This window comes from Macaca nemestrina, chromosome 1 (genome assembly GCF_043159975.1).
Source record: "Macaca nemestrina isolate mMacNem1 chromosome 1, mMacNem.hap1, whole genome shotgun sequence".
NCBI lineage: Eukaryota > Metazoa > Chordata > Mammalia > Primates > Cercopithecidae > Macaca > Macaca nemestrina.
The window spans coordinates 208,495,482-208,516,848 of NC_092125.1; the positions used below are offsets into that span (position 1 = coordinate 208,495,482).

Below are 21,367 nucleotides of genomic sequence, written 5' to 3' on the forward strand. Positions count from 1 at the left end.
AAGCATGGATTGACATAAAAGATAAATCAGTAGAGTGGAAGAGTCCAGAAACAAAACCATATGTATACAGTCAATTAGTCCAACGAAGGTATCAAAGCAATTCAGCAGGGAAAGTTTTTTTCAACAATAGTGCTAAACAACTGGACATCTAAATAGAAAACAGTGAACTTTAACTCCTACCTTACATCATATACAAAATTAACTTGAAGTCAATGAAAGACCTAAATGTAAAAACTGAAATGATCAAGCTTCTGGAATTAAAAAATATTCATAACCTGGGGTAGGCAAAGTTTTTTTTTAAGTAGATATAGAAAGCACTCATCAAAAGGAAAATACTGATTCACTGGCCTTTATAAAAATTAAAACTTCTGCTCTTTGAGTGACACCATTAAGAAAACGAAAAGACAAGCCACAGACTGGGAATAAACATTTATAATACATATATCTGCTAAAGAACTTGTATCTAAAATATGTAAAGAATTCTTGCGATTCAATAAGACAGTAAACAGACCAGTTTTTGACATTAAAAAGGAACAAAAGTTTTAAATAGACATCTATAAGAGAGATATAGAAATAACAAATAAATGGCTGGCACGGTGGCTCACACCTGTAATCCCAGCACTTTGGGAGGTCAAGGCAGGAGGATCACTTGAGGTCAGGAGATCAAGACCAGCCTGGCTAACACAGTGCAACCTCGTCTCTACTAAAAATACAAAAAATTAGCTGGGTGTGGTGGTGGGCGCCTGTAGTCCCAGCTACTCAGGAGGCTGGAACAGGAGAATGGTGTGAACCTGGGAGGCGGAGTTTGCAGTGACCCAAGATCACACCACTGTACTCCAGCCTGGGTGACAGAGCGAGACTCCATCTCAAAAAAAAAAAAAAAAAAGAAATAGCAAATAAACACATGAAAGGACATTCAATGTCAACAGTTAACAGGGAAACAAAAACTAAAGCCACAACAAACTGTCACTACACGCCATCTTGAATAGCTAAACCTAAAAAGGTTGACAATAATAAGTGTCAGCAAGGATGCAGAACTCTCACATATTGCTGGTGGCATATAAAATGGTCTAACTACTTGGGGAAAGTGCTTCCAGTTTCTTATAAAGTCAATCACACATCTGCTCTATGAGCTAGTAATTCCACTCCTAGTTATACAAAAGAAATGAAAACATAGGCTCACACATAGACTTGTACATAAAATGTTTATAGCAGCTTTATTCACAATAGCCAGAACAACTCAAAAGGCCAACAGGTGAATGAATAAACAAATTGGGGTATAATCATACAATGGAATACATCTCAACAATAAAAAGGAATGAAGTACTGATACACACAATATGGATCAATTTCATTACTGTCTTCAATGAAGGAAGCCTTTTCCATAGGGCATGTACTGTACTATTCCACTTATTTTTTACTTTTTTTTTCTCTTTTTTTTTTGAGACAGGGTCTCGCTCTGTCACCCAGTCTGGAGTGCAGTGGCTTGATCAAAACTCACTATAGCTTCAGACTCGTGGGCTCAATGAATCCACCCACCTCCTGAGTAGCTGGGAACACAGGTGTACACTACCACACCTGATTATTTTATATATATATGTGTATTTTATATATATATATATATATATATATATAGAGAGAGAGAGAGAGAGAGAGAGAGAGAGAGAGGGAGTCTTGCTATGTTGCCCAAGCCAGTCTTGAACTCCTATCTTCATGTGATTCTCCCCCCTTAGCCTCCCAAAATGCTGGGATTACAGGCATGAGCCACTGTACCTGGCTTACTACCCCATTTTTCTGAAATTCTAGAACAGGCAAAAACTAATCTCAGCTGATAGCAATCAAGACAGTGATTAAGGCTAGATGAGAGGCTGATGATGGGTTAATCGTCTGTCAAGGAGCAGAGGAACTTTCTGCGATGATGGAAATGTTCTGTGTATGATAGGACTGTGGTCTACACGGTTTTCTGCATTTCTGAAAATACAGCAAACTGTATATTTAAGATCTGCGCATTTGGCCGGGTATGGCTCACGCCTGTAATCCCAGCACTTTGAGAGGCCAAGGCAGGTGGATCACCTGAGGTCAGGAGTTCATAACCAGCCTGGTCAACATGGCAAACCCCCGTCTCTACTAAAAATACAAAATCAGCTGGGTATGGTGGCACGCACCTGTAGTGCCAGGTACTCAGAAAGCTGAGGCAGGAGAATCGCTTGAACCCGGGAGGTGGAGGTTGCAGTGAGCAGAGATTGTGCCACCGCACTCCAGCCTGGGAGACAGAGCAAGACTCCATCTCAAAAAAAAAAAAAAAAAAAAAAAAATTCTGTGCATTTCACTATATGTATTAATTAATTATACTTAAATAAATAGTAGCTACAACACAAGGTGGTTGTGTAAAAACTAAGACGAGATCATAAAGAACAGAAGCTGGGAAGCAAACAGTCTTCGTGATACATCCCATCAGCCTCAACAGGACATTGCCGCATCCACAGTGGATTTTATGGTGACCACGAGGCCAGCAAGAATGATTTGTGTTCAGCATGAGGCTTAAGAAGATGGCAGAGGTGTGAGGAGGAGAGAAAAACTTCCTGTTATTTGGCCATTGAGAATGGTTGCTATTTAGTGACAATTGTTTGCCCGGAAGGTTCACCTTGGGAGCAGCTGACTCCCAGAAGATGCCAGATAAAAGCACAATTATTGATCATCTATCAAGGCGGGCACTAATCAATATATCAAAGTTTCTTCTGTAAAAGTTACCACTAAAGGTACTGCACTAAAACAGATGGACAATTGCCCTGGTGGTAGCCTTTAATTAAAGAAGATTCCAAGAAATTCAGAGTAAGAACTGTTCTGACTACCTGCCTGCCAAGTGTGGGGAGCTCTCAATCAAATCTTAGGCAACAGCCTTCTAGGAGAGGAAACACCTGCAATTGAGTCCCCACACTGAGGCTGTGGTCTCTGTGGCTTCCTTTCTCTTTGAGAGGGCGACACCAAAGCAGGTCTGACTTAACAGCAATCTCAGTTGTATCAACTCTACATTTAAGATATCCAAAACCCTGCTGTCAGAGCTACTGACCAGCCCCCAGAGTGAAGGGGGAGTGAGGAGGAAGAGGGAGGGGGCTAAGGTCCTTGAGTCCCTGGAATTCTTTGAGGAGTCTCCAATTTGGATTCTTACCATCATCTGCATGGAAATATAGAGCTAAGAATATTTGTTGTTTCTTTTCCCCAAATTATGCAAATGCTTATGCATAAAGGCCTTGCTTGGTCCAGGAATAGTAGGGAATCAAGAACCAGGGCTTATTGTTTGGATGAGCCTGGTCTTTTTGGACTGCAGGTGCACAGAACTGGAATAATAATCCTTGACTCACGAACTTGTCCTTGCTCCATGAATGGCCCCTATTTTCAAGTAATGTAATCATAAATCCACGAGCTCGCCTGAGGCAACTATCCTACCTCCATCATTCCCTTGGGAAACCCTTCCCAATTTCATCAATGAAAGCAATGCAGGGAGAGCATAAAGCTCCCAACACTTCCTCTAACACAGATTCAACTTAGGATGCAAAGAGAGGTTTCTTTTCCAAGCCAGAGTCAGTATCCACAAGGCTGGGTGCTCACCTGGATTACCAAGAAGCTCCCTGCACGGAGGCTTTACAATCTGCAAGCCTGATTTATTTTTTTCAATAAGAGAAAAGAATGTAAGTCCCTTTGAGCAAAGTATGCCTGATACATATCACAATATTTATTTTTGGTGGAGTAATGGATCCGTCTTCCGGGAAAGCTAGAGAAAAAGCATTTCTTGAACTCGGATGTAAATCAGTCACCGTGAAAACCACAGGAGAATCTATATTCTTACCCCCTCCTCCCTCTGCTAACTGTACTGTGAAATAGGCAGCGACTTTTAAAAATCGTCCTTCTATTTGTTTCTAGTTCTAACACTAAAGACAGAGTTAAGAATACAGAGCCTGAGAAGCAATTGCTCCTGGAATGCCTAATTCCCTCAAATGGTACAACTGGAAATGAAAGCAGAGACTCAACCAACATGTGGGAGTTAAGTTGTATACCTGGTAGGGACAAGTACTAAGCTTTACTCAACTGCACACTCTGTCCTACAGAAGGAGGAGGCGTGTAGCTGGGCTGAGGACATAAGGGTTTTCCAAGGGGCCTGTTCAGTTATTACAGGCCAGTCTCCACCTATGTTAAATGTACTGTAGAGCAGGACAAGAGGGAAACCGAAGAGACTGAAGGACCAGGGAGGAGGGAAAGGATCTTGAATGGATTTGCAACTCAAACAGAGCTCTTTGAAAGAAAGCTATTTAAATCTGAGCTGTTCCTAATATTAATTATCCTGAACATCTCACAGGCTCAGATTCACATGCTACAAAGCCTTTTAATTTTCCTACCTGTCCCTGGCACTAGTGACGATAAATCAGATATACAGAGAAACCACAAAAAAACCACACATGACTAACGAACCAGCCCGTTAATGGGGAGCAAAGATCATTTGCCAAGATGACTTATTCAGACACTGTCACATATCATAACCAGCAATACCCTGGCGGCTGAATGCAGCAGGCACAGAGGGCAAGAGCTGGGGCACTCCCTGCCAAATCACAGGCACCCTTCGATGCCTGCTATCTAGGCATGAGAGATTTTACTCATGGGTGCCACCTCCACTCCCTCAAGTCAGATTTGCCCTTGGAAAATTGCTGCAACTTCTGAAAGGCCTGCTGGGTCACTGAGCTGCTGAGCTTCTAAACCTGACTATAGCTCTTACTTTGAGGCTCCTTGGAATTCCAGGTACCCTGAGGGAGAAGACCCAGCCTCAGCCACTAGCAACCTTAACTGTTAGTTTATACATCTTTAATGTAGCCATTCATTCAAGTATCTGAGTTCCAACTAAATGTCAGACCCTATTCTAGGTGCCTGGGCAAATCCATAAACAAAACAGTAAAGAGGTGGAAGTGGAGGAGACAGAAGGGTCCCCTAAATGACAACCTCTTGGTTTTACCATGAAGACTGAGGTCCAGTAATAAACAGGAATTTCCAATCAGAGTTGATGGAACAGCTACGACTTGGCCCAGCTTGGATTCTTAACAGAACTGTGGCATACAGTGGCTTATAAGAACACTGGGCCAACAGCACAGCGAAGGTGGGGAAATTCAACCCACATTTTCCTCACCCAGCCCTGCACTCTGGAGTGGTGCTGGTGCTGCATCTGACCAGAGGAAGGAGCCCTTTCTGTGGTTTGTTTGAAAACACCATATGGTCAAGGGCAAGTTCCAACGCGTTCTCAGTGCCCCAGCCAGCCTAATTCCCTTTTATAACAAGCCCCCTTCACTGGAAGGAACAGGTTCCCCAGAACAACAACCAAGCACTGGCCGTGCGCGGAGGCTCGTGCCTGTAATCTCAGCACTTTGGGAGGCTGAGGCGAGCGGATCACCTGAGGTCAGGAGATCGAGACCAGCCTGGCCAACACAGCAAAACCCCGTTTCTACTAAAAATACAAAAATTAGCCAGGCGTGGTGGGGCACCTGTAATCCCAGTTACTTGGGAGGTTAAGTTATGAGAATCACTTGAACCTGGAACCTGGGAGGCGGAGGCTGCAGTGAGCCAAGACCACACCACTGCACTGCAGCCTCGGCGACAGAGCAAGACTCCGCCTTAAAAAACAAAACAAAACAAACACAAACACAAACAACAACAAAAACACAACCAAGAATCATGGGGAGGACCCAGGGCAGTCTGAATTCTTCCACTGAGATATAACCCGAAAAAGCTGTACATTTCCATGTGTGAGACAAGTTTGTTTGAACTTGAATCCATAGGAAACCCACCTATGAATGACATCCCCCATTTCCTATATTATCCTCAGATCTGAAAGGCAAGGCTACTACCAAGCCTTCACCTCTTTACATTCTAGCCAACACCTTTACTCTTCATGATTCCAAGCTGAGGGTAATGGGAATAATTAACTTAATCAACAGCCTGAATGTCTACTCTTGGCTAGGTGCCAGACAGAGATACAGCAGTGAATATCACGACCCCATCAACACCACCACTACCACCACACCATTGTCCCTGACTTCCAGTACAAGATATCTCAAAACAGAGTTCGGAAAGCCCAGCTGCTATGGAGTCCCTGACCAGACTGGCAGCTCACTTAGGGGCCAGGGCCAGAAGCAAGAGGGTCTATAACCAGCTTATTCTCCTCTCCCTCACCCCATTGTACAAGAAGGTCCAGGAAGGAGAGGTGGCTTGCCCAAAGTCAGACAGTTGAGAGTGAGCTGAAACTCCAACCCATGTTCTGTGGGTCTCCCCTCTCCACCACATTGCTTTTGCCAAGGTTCCAAAATTGGAAAGTGAGGAAAAATAGTTGATTCTAGTGACAGAGTGTTTCCTGACGTATGCATGTCCAGAACCTGCAGCCTCAACCATCTTATCAACACAGACCTGGTGACCATGTCCATCTCTCGGGATGCTCATGAATACACGGTGTTGATCCAGAGTCCAAGCGTCCAGTTTTCACTCATGCTCATTTATCACCCTCTCTGACTCTCTCCTGATATTTACTTTCACTTTAAAATCTTATAAGAACAGGGCCTTTTTTTATCTGATGCCAGCTCCCCCTCTGTTCCTTGGATTTAATCAATCCATGTCTGGAAATAAACAAACCAGAGAGGAAAGCAACAGTCCCTTTTGTGAAAACAGGCACCTTTCTAAAATGATCTACCCCTGGGCATGACGCAGATAGAATTTAAATGTGAAGGAAATAAAGACATCCTCCAGCAACCATCATATGCGTTCTTCCTGGGGTGGGACAGCAGGAATGGTAACTGTGTTAACAACCAAACCAAAAACCACTCTACATCTTTCGGGTTGTAATGGGAGCGTGGTCAGTGGCAGGAAGCCTGAAGAGTCAATAGCTTTCAAAACACAGAAACCAGTCCTCTCCATTCTGAGAAGCTTAAGGTCTTCAAGATTAGTAAGAGAGGGCTAGCTGAACACTAACTCCAAGTACATGCAGCATGCCTCCAGCTAGTACCAGGGGGTGCAGGAAGATGCCAGCTAGAAAGATCCAGACATCCGGCCACCAACTTAGACCTTCTCCCATCACATTATTTTATACCCGCCTGCAAAGCACAGAATCCTCACCCCTCTTACCGCCCTCCAGTCACTCCAGCAAGCATCATCCAAGACTCTGCTGGCAAAAGAAACTGTCTTACACAGAGAGGGAAAATCAAGTTCCCTACTAGCCAGCCCGCCCTTCTTGCCATGACTCCCAGCCCCAGGCATTCGGAAATGGACCACCATCTAAGTGCAAACACAGAGAGTATCTCTTCTGAGGAGGACGGTAGTTAATTCTTAACCCTTTGGGCAGTTTGAAAATCCGATAGCACCTCTGGATGCCCCATGAAAAACAGCATGCATGCAATTTATATGTAATTTCCCGGGGGTCACTGCCCTCCTAGGAGGCCGAGAGGGGCAAAAAGAGCCACTGTGCTCAGAAGCAGCTTTGAGAAAGAGCTATGGGTGGTGCTTTTGAGTATTCAACAGCTTAGTTCCTTAACAAGAAAGGGAGAAATTAATGCCCCTTACTTAGCTACTGCAAGTTCCAGCTTTCAATCAACCTGCGATTTCAACAGGAATCTGGAAACTGAGAGCACACAAACATGCACACACACACATACACACCAAGCACTCACTCAACTTCCTTGTGGCTTCCTATTGTAACTTCACAAAATATCCTGTGATTGCTAGTTAAGTCTCCAAACAAAGTAACAGCAGAGATAAAAAGTGGAAGAGAGGTGGGTGCTGGAAGGGAGAATAGTTCAGACAAGAAGAAGGGGATAATCTGGCTAAGCTCTCCATCGGCTCTGAGCAGGTCTTGACAGAGCAGGTCCTGATCCTTGCTGCCTGCTCTTCCTGGAAATCAGGGCCGACCTGCTGACTTCTTTGCAGCAAATCAAAAGTCCAGGCAAAAGCAGCCCTTTCTTTCCTTTGAGTCCATGGGGAGGGGAGAGCATCTAGGGAGGAGAGCATCTAGGGAGGAGAGCATCTACGGAGGAGACCCTGGCCCACAGCTTGCCCACGGCCCCCTCGTGGCCTGGGGGTGTCACTGCAGCCCCCTCTGCATTGCTGGGCACCATCCGCACGCAGGCAGTTCTAACAGTGGTCCAGCAGAATCTTTAGTCAGCAGTAGCAAACTGGCAACTGTCTTCAAGCCTTGTGAGGCTTATGTTTGCTTCTGATTTCTTAAACTAAGATTCAGACTTAAAGTGATCCTTCTAAATCCCTCCTCGTACAATCCCTACAGGGAACCAGCTCAAGACCTGCTTCATTAAGCCAATAACCTCGGAGCTTCCGTAACATGACCACTGCTTTATCATCTCTTCCTGCATCACATGCAATTATGTACAATCGTGTACAATTGATCCAAAGCTCAATAGAAACAGAATGCACAATATCCTCTGGTTTGTAGGTTGCTTACTAGATTACAAAATATTTGCAGGACACCAAATATCCCCTTAAATCCTGGGTTTTCAGGTAAGCAGGTCCTACAGGGGTTTTGGACTTAAGATTAGCACAGTGAAAAAGAATGGAACCAGTGACTCTGTGTCCATAAATGCAAAAAGCGGGTGCACTAAGAAACCTGAACTCCTCTCTCATTAGCAACTCCGCAAAGGGAAGGAGTGGGGCTCACTGGGGCTGGAGGTTGGACAGGACAGACCAGAGTCTGGGAGTGAGGGGGCAGTTGGTCTAGGGGTTCAGCTGCCATCTGTCACGGTGGGGACGATTAACTGACCCGAGTGGTGGGAAACTGTGTAGGGAGGAGAGAAGGTGGGACACTTGGGGGGAAAGGGGAAGGTGCAAAGTGTAGTCTGCAGGGCCATAAGTAGACCCGGGACCAGGAGTGACTGAGGCAAGGGAAAGGGGTGGGAGCACCGGGACCAGGAGTGACTGAGGCAAGGGAAAGAGGATCTTCTCCTTAGTGGGGGCAATTGGTGGGAAGAATTGTGGGGGCTGAGTTCATACCTCCTTGACTTTCTCCCGCTGGGCTCGCACTCGGCTCTGGGGCTCCTGACTCTCATCCGCCCTCATTCCCAGGACCGGGTGGCGGAGGCGGCTCCGGAATGCGTTGAAGTCAAAGTGGAAAGAGACGCCCTCGTCCCCGGGCCTGGAGGCCGGGATGCTATTGCCCCGGGCCGCCGTGGCCTCCTCGCGGGGCCCGGTGGGGCGGGTGCGCCGCAGCCCCCCTTTCCTGCGGCGGGGACTGGCCCGGCTGCTGGGGTCATCCTCGCCCGGGGCCGGCGCGGCAGGGGCCGGGTTGGGAGGCGGCTCCTGCTCGCGGGCTGGGGCATGGCCGGCGATTTCGGCCACCACCTCCAGGCCAGGCTGCTGGGTCCGGGGGGCCAGGAAGAGGCGCTTGAGGCGAGAGGAGTGGGGCAGCAGGAAGAGGGCCCCGAAGCACAGGGTGACGAGGCCCGAGAGGAAGAGGAGGAAGAGGAACTTCTGCGGCAGCCGCAGCCCCCACGGGGAGGCCGGGACGAAGCCGGGCACTTTCCTCATGAGCATCTTGGCCGGGCCGGGGGCTCCAGAGGCCCTCGGAGTCCAGGCACGTGTCTGCGGGGCCGCGGTGAGGAGAGGGCGTCCGGAGCGCCGCCCGGGATGGGGATCCCTGGGCAGGGCTGCCAACCCTGAGAGTTTCGCCGCTTCGGGGCACTGTCCCCGAAGTTCAGGGAGTTTGGAGTGAGTCCTCCCGCGAGGAGGCGGGGGCGCAGCGGCCTCGGCGGGGCCCGGGCGAGCGGAGCGGCACGGCTCGGGGCCCGGGCCCGCAGCGACCGGCCGCGCGCCGCAGCCTCCCCTCCGGCCGAGCCCTCCCCGCCGCGCCGGGGCCCGCGCCTTCCCGCGCTGCGGCCTCCGGGGCCGTCACATGCCGTCCGCGGCGTCCCGGCTGTCCGCGCCGAGGGGCGCCCGCAGGCCCGCACCGAGCCGCCCTCCGCCCCCCGGGCTCCCGCCTGCGCTGGTCGGCGCCCAAAGTTTCAGCTTCAAAAGCAGTTTCCGGAGGGGACCGAGGTGATGGGGGGCTGGCGTGTCAGCGCCGCCCCGAGCGCGCGCACACCCAGCCCGGTCGCGACAGCGCCCGGTTCGACTATCGGGACACGTCCACAACTTTCTCCGCCGCCGAGCGGGCGCCGGGAGCGGCCAGGGAGCAGGAGAAGGCACTTCCGAGCCTGCGGGGGTAGGGGGCTTCCCCGGACCCCCGAGAGCGCAGGGATGCCCGAGTCCGGAGCCGCGGCTGAGCGGCTGCAGCTGCGCCCGGGAGCGCGGGCTCCCGCCCCTCCAACTCGGTAGGGCGCGGGGCTCCCGCTGGGATCACCTGTTCCCGGCCCCGCCGGCTCCGCGGAGCGCGCAGCCCCGGCCGCGCCTCCCCCGCTGCAGCTGTCGTCCTCGCAGCGACCGCTCCAGACGGGCCGCCGCCGCCAAGCCTGCGCCCCACACGCGCGCACAGCCGCCGGGCAGCCTCCGCTGCCGTCCCCGCCGCCGCCGCCGCTCCGGCTTTCACTGCGACAGCGCTCGCCGCCCCGCCTCCTGCCGCTCGCCAGCCACGCCCGCCGGCCACGCCCACGCGCGCGCCCCGCGCCCCCTCCCGCCGCCGCCGCGCCGCAGAGGTGCTGAGGGCCGCGCGTCCGGGGGCGGGGCAGAGGCAGAGCGCGGGCGGGAGCGCAGCCCGGCTCCAAGCCCCGCCCTCCCCGAAAGGCCGGCGTCGCGCGCACCCCCGATCCCGCCGGCGCCAATGGTCCAGCGGCGGGGGGGCTGGCGAGGGCGGGGGCGGAGAGCGCAGCGAGGGCATTGGCTGCATCCGAGGGATCCCCGTTGGGCCACAGTCGCCTATTGGTTACTGCCCAGTCTTCGCTGGACCCCGAGCGACCGAGACCACCCCTCAACCCGCCCGCGAGGCTCGGGTTGGTGGCCCCCGGAAGCGGGCCGGAGACAGTGCTGCTCTGGAGGGCTGTGCCCGTCGCTGGGTGACCTCTCTCGCCCCCCAGTGTCAGTCCGGGGTTGTCAGGGAGCTGGCAGCCCGCGCCCTGGCGGCTGCCCCGGGCTTCTCAGCGCTAACGCCGAGCCGCGGCGATGCTGTTCGTGGCTGGAGCCAAGCCAGAGAGCTGTGACCGCGGCGGGGTCGGCGGAGGCGGTGTTTCCACTAACCCCCCGCAGACCACTGCGTGCCTTCCTTTTCCTACAACCCTAAACGGGGCCAGGGCCCCTGGGTGGAGCAGGGAGGGAGCCTGACCGCAGCCTTGAGAAGCAGCGAAAGGAAGAGCGCCCCGAGCGTGTCTACAGTAGACCACACACATCATGTGACGGACGTGTACCTTGATGCCTACGTGTGTTTATATGCACATGTGTGCGTCTGGGCATAGATCCATATGCACACAGAGACTGGCATGTGGGTGTGTACATGCACTCAAACATACACTTAATTTGGGTATGGACACCCAAGTGATTATACCACAGTATGCATAGACATATATGCAAATTAGCACAAACATGGACATGTGCACCCGCATACCCACATTCAGGCAACAGATACCTCCAAAAACAGCCGGGCATCAACTCCCAGACACGCGTGTCCTCAACCGCAAGGCCGTCACACCTTCCTCCTTGGACTTAGTCTCTGCATCTTCCCTTCCTGTTAAACCTAACCCAGGGTGAAGCAACATTGTGCTGTGTGGGTCTTTCATGCAAAACACTTTATAGAGACAAATAACAGCAGAGGGAGAGACAAATTAAGAGGTTTGTAATAGGCAAGAGGGAAAATATCTACTTTCAACTGCCATTTAAAATGAAATGCAGCGTTGACGAGACAGAAAATACTGCAGGGAAGCCTTTCCCAACAGAAGAAGGGGGCCAGGCAGGCTCTCTCCTCGTAAATCTTGCTTCTTCCCTGAGGTCTGATGCAGATGGGCGGCTGGGACTCAGTCATCCTTCTACCTCTGGCCAGACAACTGACAGCAGACCCACCCTCGATGTTTAAATATCCCTGGCATGCAACTTTCTCTCAACTGAAAATGAAAGTGGGGTAACAGGTGCAAACATTTTGGTCACTGGAGATGACTAATCCTTCCCAATCCCACAAATACACGCAGCTTAAATATAAAATTCTAATTCAGATATTTCAATCTCTGGTGAGTTTGGTTGGCAGGTTGATGTGGAACCAGCTGTGCATGTCAGAGATAAGCATGTGACCCTTTTGGGTGCAGGAGCCCAGAGACCTGGCCTGGCCTCACCCATGTCGCCAACACCCAAGCATCGTCTCACTGGGTCTCAGTGCAGGAAAGGGCAGCCATGTGTTTGGAGAACCAGGCAGGGAGCCAGCATTCATTAGAGTCGTCATCTGCATTGTTCCTCATTGAGAGTGTAGGGGAATCACTGTTCAGTCCCCTGTGAAGGTAGGATCCAGGAAGGGAGAAGAGCAGAGCTGAATCTCAGAAGGAAATGTCTGTTTGAACTAGATGCTCACTGTGATATGACACTCTGACCAAACTCTGCTATGCTCCGTGAGCCAGGGTAGAAAGTGGGACTGCAGCAAGACTGACCTGCCTTTCAAACTCAGGCTACGAAAACTAGAGGCCCCAGCAGGTAACTCCATTTCAAAGTGATGTGATGTTGGTGATCACACCAAGTTGTTGATACCATCACTTGCTAGGGAGATACCAGTCTCTCTCTAAAAAGCTCTCTGAAACCCTGGGTGTCCCCTTGCCCCACACCTCTAGCCCCCAGAGACCTCATACATCCCGTGGCTCTTCTCCCACTGATTTGTGACTATTGGTGTGCTTTCCCAAAGCAGGTGCTCCGTTCTTCACCATGGCTTGCTTACTTCTCTAACTCTCTAACTTATCTAACTGCCCAGGTCTTAATCACAATGCCTTCCACATGGGCACTGCGTTTGCTCAGTAAATGAATGAAGAAATGAGTGAGTAGATGCCCATTTCACAGATGTGGAAACTGAGGCTCAGGGAATGGAACAACAGTGAACTAACATTTTCTATGTGCCAAATACATATTGTCTCATTTACTTTCCAGAATAATCTTTGTGGTAGATAATTATTAACAGCCCCATTTTACAGATAAGAATACCAAGGAGACTTGGGATGAGTTATAAGTATCTATATTAGAGTTCTCCAGAACAACAGAACCAATAGGCTATATATAGATATATAAAAAGAGATTTATTATGAGAGATTGACTTCTGTGATTATGGAAGGCTGAGAAGTTCCACAGTCTGCCGTCTGCAATCTGGAGGTCTAAAAAACTGGTGGTGTAGTTCCAGTCCAAGCTAGGAGGCCTGATAGTGTAAATACCAGTCTGAGTCTGAAGACCCGAGAACCAGGAGAGCTGACGTCCAAGAACAGGAGAAGATGGATGTTCCAGCTCAAGCACAGAGCATGAATTTGCCATTCCTCTTCCTTTTTGTTCTGTTTGGGCCATCGGTGGATTGGATACTGCCCATCCACATTGGTAAGGGCAGATCTTCTTTACTCAATTTACTGATTAAATTACTAATCTCTTCCAGAAATTCCCTTACAGACACACCCAGAAGTGATGTTTTATCAGCTATGTAAGCATCCCTTAGCCCAGTCAAATTGACACACAAAATTAACCTTCACAGTATCTTTCTCAGTTTAATTCAGAAATTCAAACGGAACTGAGAACAGAAACAAACAGCCATTTCTAAAAATCTATTTATTCTGTCAACAAATCTTTATTCAAATTAGATGCAAGATATTGCACTAGTTTTGGACACAAAGGTGAGCAAAGCATGGTCCCTTGTTACTATCGATTAATTCATTCAGTAAAAAACTACTTATTGAACACCTGCTATGTGCCAGGTACAGAGAGGCAGAGGATACAGCCCTGTCACAGACGTGAAGCCTGCCTTCATGGAACTTCTTGTCTAAAAGGCAACAAACACAGACCAATCTGGCCCATCAGGAAGGGAACCCCCAGGCACCAGTGTTAGTGCTTCACTCACATCCTGTCTTACCCTCACAACAGCCCTCTCTGAGGTAAGTCTCAAGAACCCAGTTTAGCAGATGGGGAAATTGAGACTCAGGGTGTGACGTGACTTGTCCAAAGCCACATAGGGCAAATATGAGGGGAAATCAGGCCCATCTAATCACAGAATCTATGTGCTTTTTGTTAATGATATTAGCAACTACTAAGATTGATGGAGCACTTACTATGTGATTGAGCCCTTTTAAAAACATGTTAAAGACTAAACTGGCCAGGCACAGTAGCTCACGCCTATAATCTCAGCACTTTGGGAGGCCAAGGTGGGCAGATCACCTGAGGTCAGGAGTTCAAGACCAGCCTGGCCCACATGGGGAAATCCTGTCTCTACTAAAAATACAGAAATTAGCTGGGCGTGGTGGCATGTGCCTGTAATCCCAGCTACTCAGGAGGCTGAGGCACAAGAATCACTTGAACCTGGGAGTTGGAGGCTATAGTGAGCCAAGATCATGCCACTGCTCTCTAGCCTTGGTGATACAGTGAGGCTCTGTCTCAAAAAAAAAATAATAATAATAACAAGACTAACTTATTTGATCCTTACAGCACCCCATGTGAGGGGTACCATTAAGCACAGAGATGTTAAGGAACTTACCCAAAGTCACACAGCTGGGAAGTGGCAGAAGAGAGATTTGAGCCCAGACAATCAGGATCCAGAGCCCTCTATGCCTGTCAGAGTCTACTGTCTCCCTCTTGTAATGCTGTGAGAGCAGGTTCTATAGGTAGTGAGAGCAAAGAAAGAGCACTGGCCTCAGGCAAGATCATCATAGGTTCGTTGGGAGGATTATGTAAGTTCATTCAGTTGTTCAACAAGCAGGTACAAGACACCTGATGTATATACCCAACCCAAGGCAATACACTAAGCTTTAGGGATATAGTAGTGAGAAAAAGCAGACACATTTCTCCCATCATGGAGCCTACAGTCTCATGGGGAAGATGAGTTTAAACAAATAACTTCCAAAGGAGTATGAGCTGAGATGAGAGAGAGGAAGGAGAGAGAAACATTGCCTTAAGAGCAGGCAACAGTGGACCTGGACCCAGGCTTCACTGGGTGGCCAGGGGAGGCTCCCCCTGAGGATGAGTGCAGTTACCTAGGCAGAAGGAGAGTGAGAATGCCCAGGCCGAGGGGGCAGCACAGGCAAAATCCCTGGGTTGGAGGGAACATGGTACTTTTGAGAATAGAAGTCAGTAGGTCTGGAGTAGAGAAAATGATGGAGAAAGACAAGAAGTGACGCCGAATGAATTAGGGCAGGAGTGGGAGTGTGTAGGCAGAGGTGGGCGGGCAGATTCCAATGAATATTTTTAAAGGTTACTCTAGCTACAGTGTGGAAGGCAGAATGGAAGACAGGGGTGAATGAAGGGGGTACCTTTCAGAAGATATTGCAATAGGCTGTGCTAGACTTTTTGGGAAGTGGGAGATGGATAGCACCACAGGATCCAAACCATATTTAGAAGTCAAAATTGACAGGATCAGGTGATGGCTTGAACTTGGGCAGTGATGGAGAGGGAGGTATCTCCCAGGGTCTCTTTTGTGCCTGGTGGGGGTATTTGTTGAGATGGGAGCAGTGAACCAGGCTGTAAGGGACTCCCCTTCAGCTCCTGCACTGAGGAGGCAGCTGGGCAGTTGGTGCAGAATCTGAATCTCAAATGGTCATTAGTCTCATTTAGAATCGAAGACTAGAGATAAAGCCAAGCTCGAGCCAAGAGATAATCATCAAGCAGCTTCCTTAATAGCCACCAGACAAATTTGGCACTGGGCAGAAGAGACACTGATGACTGTGGGAGGGGCTGCACCCATGAGAACACACCAAGTTAGTCTTGAGAGACAAAAGGCCCTGCAGCCATCCTGGCCTCACCCCAGCAGACTGCGGGATCCAGTCAATACCTCACTGTGCAGTAGGGGTCAATTTCAGGGTCATAGAACCAGGAACACCTGGCATGAGGCTTTTAAAATGACAGCGTAAAGGTTTTGTTTTAACTCTTCTTACCCGAGTCCCCAGTCCTGCAGCAGAAGCAGCGGTCAGCTGGGGCTTTGCCATGGGTCCTAGCACTGGGTGCCTAGTGGTTAGAGCAGGGGAGCAGAGGTTGTCTATCGGGGGCAATTTTGCCCTCAGGGAATATTTGGTGATTTCTGGAGATAATTTAGATTGTCACAACCGGGGGCGGAGTGCCACTAGTGGGTGGAGGTCAGAGATGCTACTGCACATCCTGCAATGCACAGCACAGTCCCCCACAACAAAGAATTATCGGGTCCCAAATATCAGTGGTGCAAAGGGTAAGAAACCTTGGCTCCAAGCCAAGGCTGTGAGGTCAGACAGGTTCGGGTCTGAAATCCTGGTTTTACCACACATTTGGCTGGTTGATCTTGGGTAACTTGTCTGACCTCTCTGAGCCTCAATTTCTCCATCTGTCAAACGGGATTAATAGTGATACTCACCTCAGAAAGATGATGTGAGGATTAGATAAGATCACTGGCAAAGAGCTTGAGGCAAATGTTTACTCATCCTTTGAGTGAGCGGGTCTACTCCCAAAGCCAAGTCCTTAGTATGCTGGAGAAGGGAACATGGAGTGGTAAGAATGAGGACCCTGCAGCCACAGTGCCAGCTCTAAGCCTGGACTCAGTCACTTACTAGCAGTGACACCTTGGGAAATTGCCCACTTTTTGAAGCCTGAGTTTCCTCATCTGTGAAATGAAGATGATCATAATGCCCATGATGTAGGATGGATATGAGGACTTAGGAGCTAATTTTTGTAAATATCTCAGCATAGTGTCTGGCACACAGCAGCACTCAATAAATATGAAGTAATGTTACACAAGACAAAAAGAATCAGCACTGCCTCACTTCCTAGTGGCAGGCAAGATAGCAACCCAAACTGCTATATTGTAACTCAGAGCTTTCAGAGATGCTAGAATTTCAAATACTCTGTCCATGGTCCCTATGAGAACTTTCACTTGTCAGACTGTACACACCGCTTTTTCATTTCAGAAGATATGATCCCTGTTTGGACGATATTTCATGTCAGAAGATATGATCCCTGTTTAGGAAGCCCTGTGGCGCTAAGCGCTACTCAGAGAAGCCCCTCCTCTCCAGGAGTTTCGAGATCATTCAGCCCAATGGTGGAATGTTGCGGATGTGCAATTTAAGGATCAGAGCCTGTAAGTAACTTGCAGCTGGAGCAGAGCAGACGCTGGCTAGCAGTACTTAAGAATCCCAGCTGAGGCTGCTTCCGCACGCACAGGAAGGCATCAAGGTTCTTCTCGTTCCCGTGGTCCTGGGTTATGTTTACCTCACTGACATTGTGAGGATAAAATGAAATAATCCATATTAATGTCTAAGCAGTGTGCCTGGCATATAGTAGGAACTAAATGTTAGCTATTATTATTTATAGTCCTGGCACTTTTTAAAGGGCATGTAAAATAAATATTTTTGATTCTCATAAAAATACATTTCCAAAAGCTTACATCAAGCACCATAAAGCCAGAAATAAAACAGTCTCTTTAAAATGCAACCCTGACATAATTTAGTCACCTGGTTCCCCTTGCTAATATCAAGGAGTTTTTGTTTGTGTGTGTCTGTTTTTTAAATGTCCATGAGTTGAGGCTCCAGGTTCTATGCAGTGTGTCAAAGTATCTGCCCCTCTAGGGTTAGAATGGTAAGAAGGGCTGAAGGCATCAGCCAGGCGTTGCTGGGCGAACACCACCCGGACCATACAATCACGGGAAGTCCCCTTAAAACTTATCCCCTATGCCATTCAAGTTTTTTTCTAGAAGCAGATTAATAAGCCAGAGTGGCAGGAGGGCATTGTGGTTGTAGCTTTGATTCTCATAAATCCACGTTCGAATCCAAGTTTTGCCTCTTCAGGGACACGTAACCTTGGGCAAGTCTCCTCCTCTGTTTGAGCATCAGCTTCCTTAGCAGTGATGACAGTACTCAACTCAGTATGTTAAATGTTAGTATTATCAGAAGAAGTAAAGCATAGCCAGTTTAAGATTTGAGGTTGATATAGGAAAGAGAAGAAATATTGGGGTTTGAAGAAGGAGTCTCATATCTTGCTTGTTCCCAAGTCCCACTTCTGCCACTTGATTGGGTGACCTCAGCAGGTCACTCATCTGTCTTAGACCAGTTTTTTCATCTGCAAAGAGGCCCATAATACCTTAAATGAGATGACCCACGGGCAAGCACTTTGTGAGTGATAAAGCCAAGAAGACATATTCATTAGCGCTGTGATCCCTTTTCAGAAAGAATTGTCAACATTCCACAAATATTTATTGTGACCCACACATGATATTTAAAAAGTTTAAACATACCCTAATATTTAAATTTTTAAATTAAAAATGTTAAACATACCGTATTTCTTACTTTATTCCATTCTATGTTTTAAAAATTATTCTATGTATTTTAAAGAAATAAAAAAGCTGCACGGAGCTAGTCATTTTGCCCTCTTGGCCAAAATGTTCCAGATTGCTGCCTTTGGGGCACTTGGTAAGATTGCCCCGCCCCCTTGTGGTTGAGTGGAGCCGTGTGACGAGTTGTGGCCAATAAGCTGTGAGCAGAAATGACAACTGTCACTTTGAGGCCCAAGCATTTAATTGAATGTGCCATATCCTCTAGAGCTGCGGCTGTCCCACTAGCAAGGCGACTGACCGTGATGAGATGGCAGCTGCACCCTCAGCCAGGGCCCTGGTGACCAGCAGAGCCTTCGGAGGATCCACACTGGCTGCACCCGCATGGGGCTTAAATGAGAGATTATTAATGTGTGTGGTATTGACTTCTGAGTTTTGGAGCCACTGAATTTTTAACTTTTCAAAAGTTTTTTTTCTTAAGGTAAAATTAATTTTAATAATATATTTTATTTCACCCCATACATCCAAAAGATTATCACTTCAATTTTTTTCTTTTTCTTTTTTTTTTTTTTTTTTTGAGCCAGTGTCTCGCTCTGTCACCCAGGCTAGAGTGCAGTGGTGCGATCTTGGCTCACTGCAACCTCCGCCTGCCTGGTTCAAGCGATTCTCCTGTCTCAGCCTCCCAAGTAGCTGAGATTACAGGTGCACGCTGCCACGCCCAACTAATTTTTTGTATTTTAATAGAGACAGGGTTTCACCATATTGCCCAAGCTGGTCTCAAACTCCTGAGCTTGGGCAATCCACCTGCCTTGGCCTCCCAAAGTACTGGGATTACAGGCGTGAGCCACTGTGTCCGGCCACATCTTTTTTTTTTTTTTTTTTTTTGTAAATCTTCCATGAGGCCAAGTGCAGTGGCTTATGCCTGTAATCCCAGCACTTTGGGAGGCCCAGGCAGGTGGATCACTTGAGGTCAGGAGTTCAAGACCAGCCTGGCCAACATGGAGAAACCTTGTCTGTACTAAAAATACAAAAATTAGCCAGGACTGGTGGCATGAATCTGTAGTCCCAGCTACTTGGGAGACTGAGGCAGGAGAATCTCTTGAACCCAGGAGGCAGAGGTTGCAGTGAGCTGAGATCGTGCCACTGCACTCTAGCCTGGGCAATAGAGTGAGACTCCATCTCAAAAAAAAAAAAAAATCCTTCATGAGAAAAGTTATATTCTTTTTTACATACCAAGTCTTATAATCTACGGTGGGTTTTACGTTTATAGCCCATCTCAATTCAGCCAAGCCACATTTCCAGTGCACTGCAAGCCCTGGTGGCTTATGGCTGGTGCCTATGGACATAGGTGCTGCCCAGCAACTTATCATCCCCTAAAACTGAAACTCTGTACTCATTAAACACTAACTCCACATTCCTCCCATCACCCAGTCCCTGGTAACCACTCTTCTACTTTCTGTTTCTATGAATTTGACTACTCTAAGCACCTCATATAAGTGGAATGATACAGTATTTGTCTTTTTGTGACTGTCTTACTTCACTTAGCACAGTGTCCTCACAGTTCATCCGTTTGCATGTGACAGAACTTTCTTCCCATTTAAGGCTGAATAATACTCCATCGTGTGTATCTGCCACATTTTCCCTGTCCATTCATCCATCAAAGCACACTTGGTTTGCTTCTATGTTTTCGTTATTGTGAATATGCTGCTATGAATATAAGTATGGGTATATAAATGTTGACTCGTTATGTTGTGTGTGTTGTTGTTGTTAAAATGGGATTGTACCATGCTCACTGCTTAGATTATCTGCTTTTTCTAATGTACCAATATGTCAGGAGCATTTCCATGAAATTAAATATTCTTCTACTTCATTGTTCTGAACAGCCAAATAGTATTTCTTATGTGGCTCTATGATCATTTATTTACCCAATCTGCTACCATCGGACATTTAGGTCATTTCTAATTGTTAATTACTTTTGACAAATAGTTTCTCCTTCTCATAATGCCTCATCTCTAACAGAGCGGACAGTAGGAGGACACATTCAGATGGAGGATGGCGTGTCACCCCAGGGCATCCACTGTCACAGGGTTTTGCCACAGAAGTCCCAATATCTTTGTAGCTGTGGAGGGCAGAGCCTTCTCTGGGCATTGCAAGGAGAGCTGTGCACAGCTGTGAAAAGAGTATTGGAGTCAGGAGGCCCTGAGCAGTTAGAGGTCCCGCCACGTTCAAGCCCTCAGACATCCTCTCTGAGCCTCAGTTTCCTTATTTGGAAAATGAGGATGATGATACTGGCCCCTTGGTATTTTTTTGTTTTTTAAATTGACAAATACAACTTATATACATTTATGGTGTACAGCATCATGTTTTGACATCTATTCACATTGTGGAATGGCTAAATCAAGCTAGCTAACATATGCATTATCTCACCTATTGTTTGTGGTGAGAACACTTAAAGTCTCTCAGAAGTTTTCAAGTATGCAATACATAGCTATTAACTACAGACACCAGGTTGTACAACAGATCTCTTGAACTTATTTTTCCTAAGTGAAATTTTGTATTCTTTGACCAACATCTTCCAACCTCCCCTCCTCGCCTCTGATAACCACCATGCTGCTTTCTGCTTCTATGAGTTTGACTTTTTTAGATTTCAGTTTTAAGTGAAATCACACAGTATTTGTCTTTCTGCGTCTGGCTTATTTCACTTAACAATGTCCTCCAGGCTCATTTTCTTTATCCGTTCATTTGTTGATGGACATTAAGTTGATTCCGCATCTTGGCTATTTGAATAATACTGCAACAAAAGGGGAGTGCAGATATCTCTTGGACTGATTTGAGTTCATTTCCTTTGGATACATACCTAGTAGTGAGATTGTGGGATCATATAATAGTTCTTAGTTTTTTGAGGAACTTCCATACTGTTTTCCCTAATGGCTATTTTTTTTTTTTTTAAATCAGAGT

At 47.8% G+C, this 21,367-nt stretch overlaps 1 protein-coding gene across 2 annotated transcripts in view; it reads right to left on the reverse strand.

Annotated features, from left to right (window-relative positions):
* Window positions 1–10,559, reverse strand: part of LOC105494473 (mannosidase alpha class 1C member 1) — a 177,004-nt gene extending 166,445 nt beyond the window's left edge. For both annotated transcript variants that reach the window (XM_011762908.3, XM_011762907.2), the window contains exon 1: window positions 9,028–10,559. In XM_011762908.3, the coding sequence (XP_011761210.1) occupies window positions 9,028–9,567 (540 nt within the window). In that variant the 5' untranslated portion in view covers window positions 9,568–10,559. The remainder of the gene's footprint in view (window positions 1–9,027) is intronic.
* Between the last annotated feature and the right edge of the window lie 10,808 nt (window positions 10,560–21,367).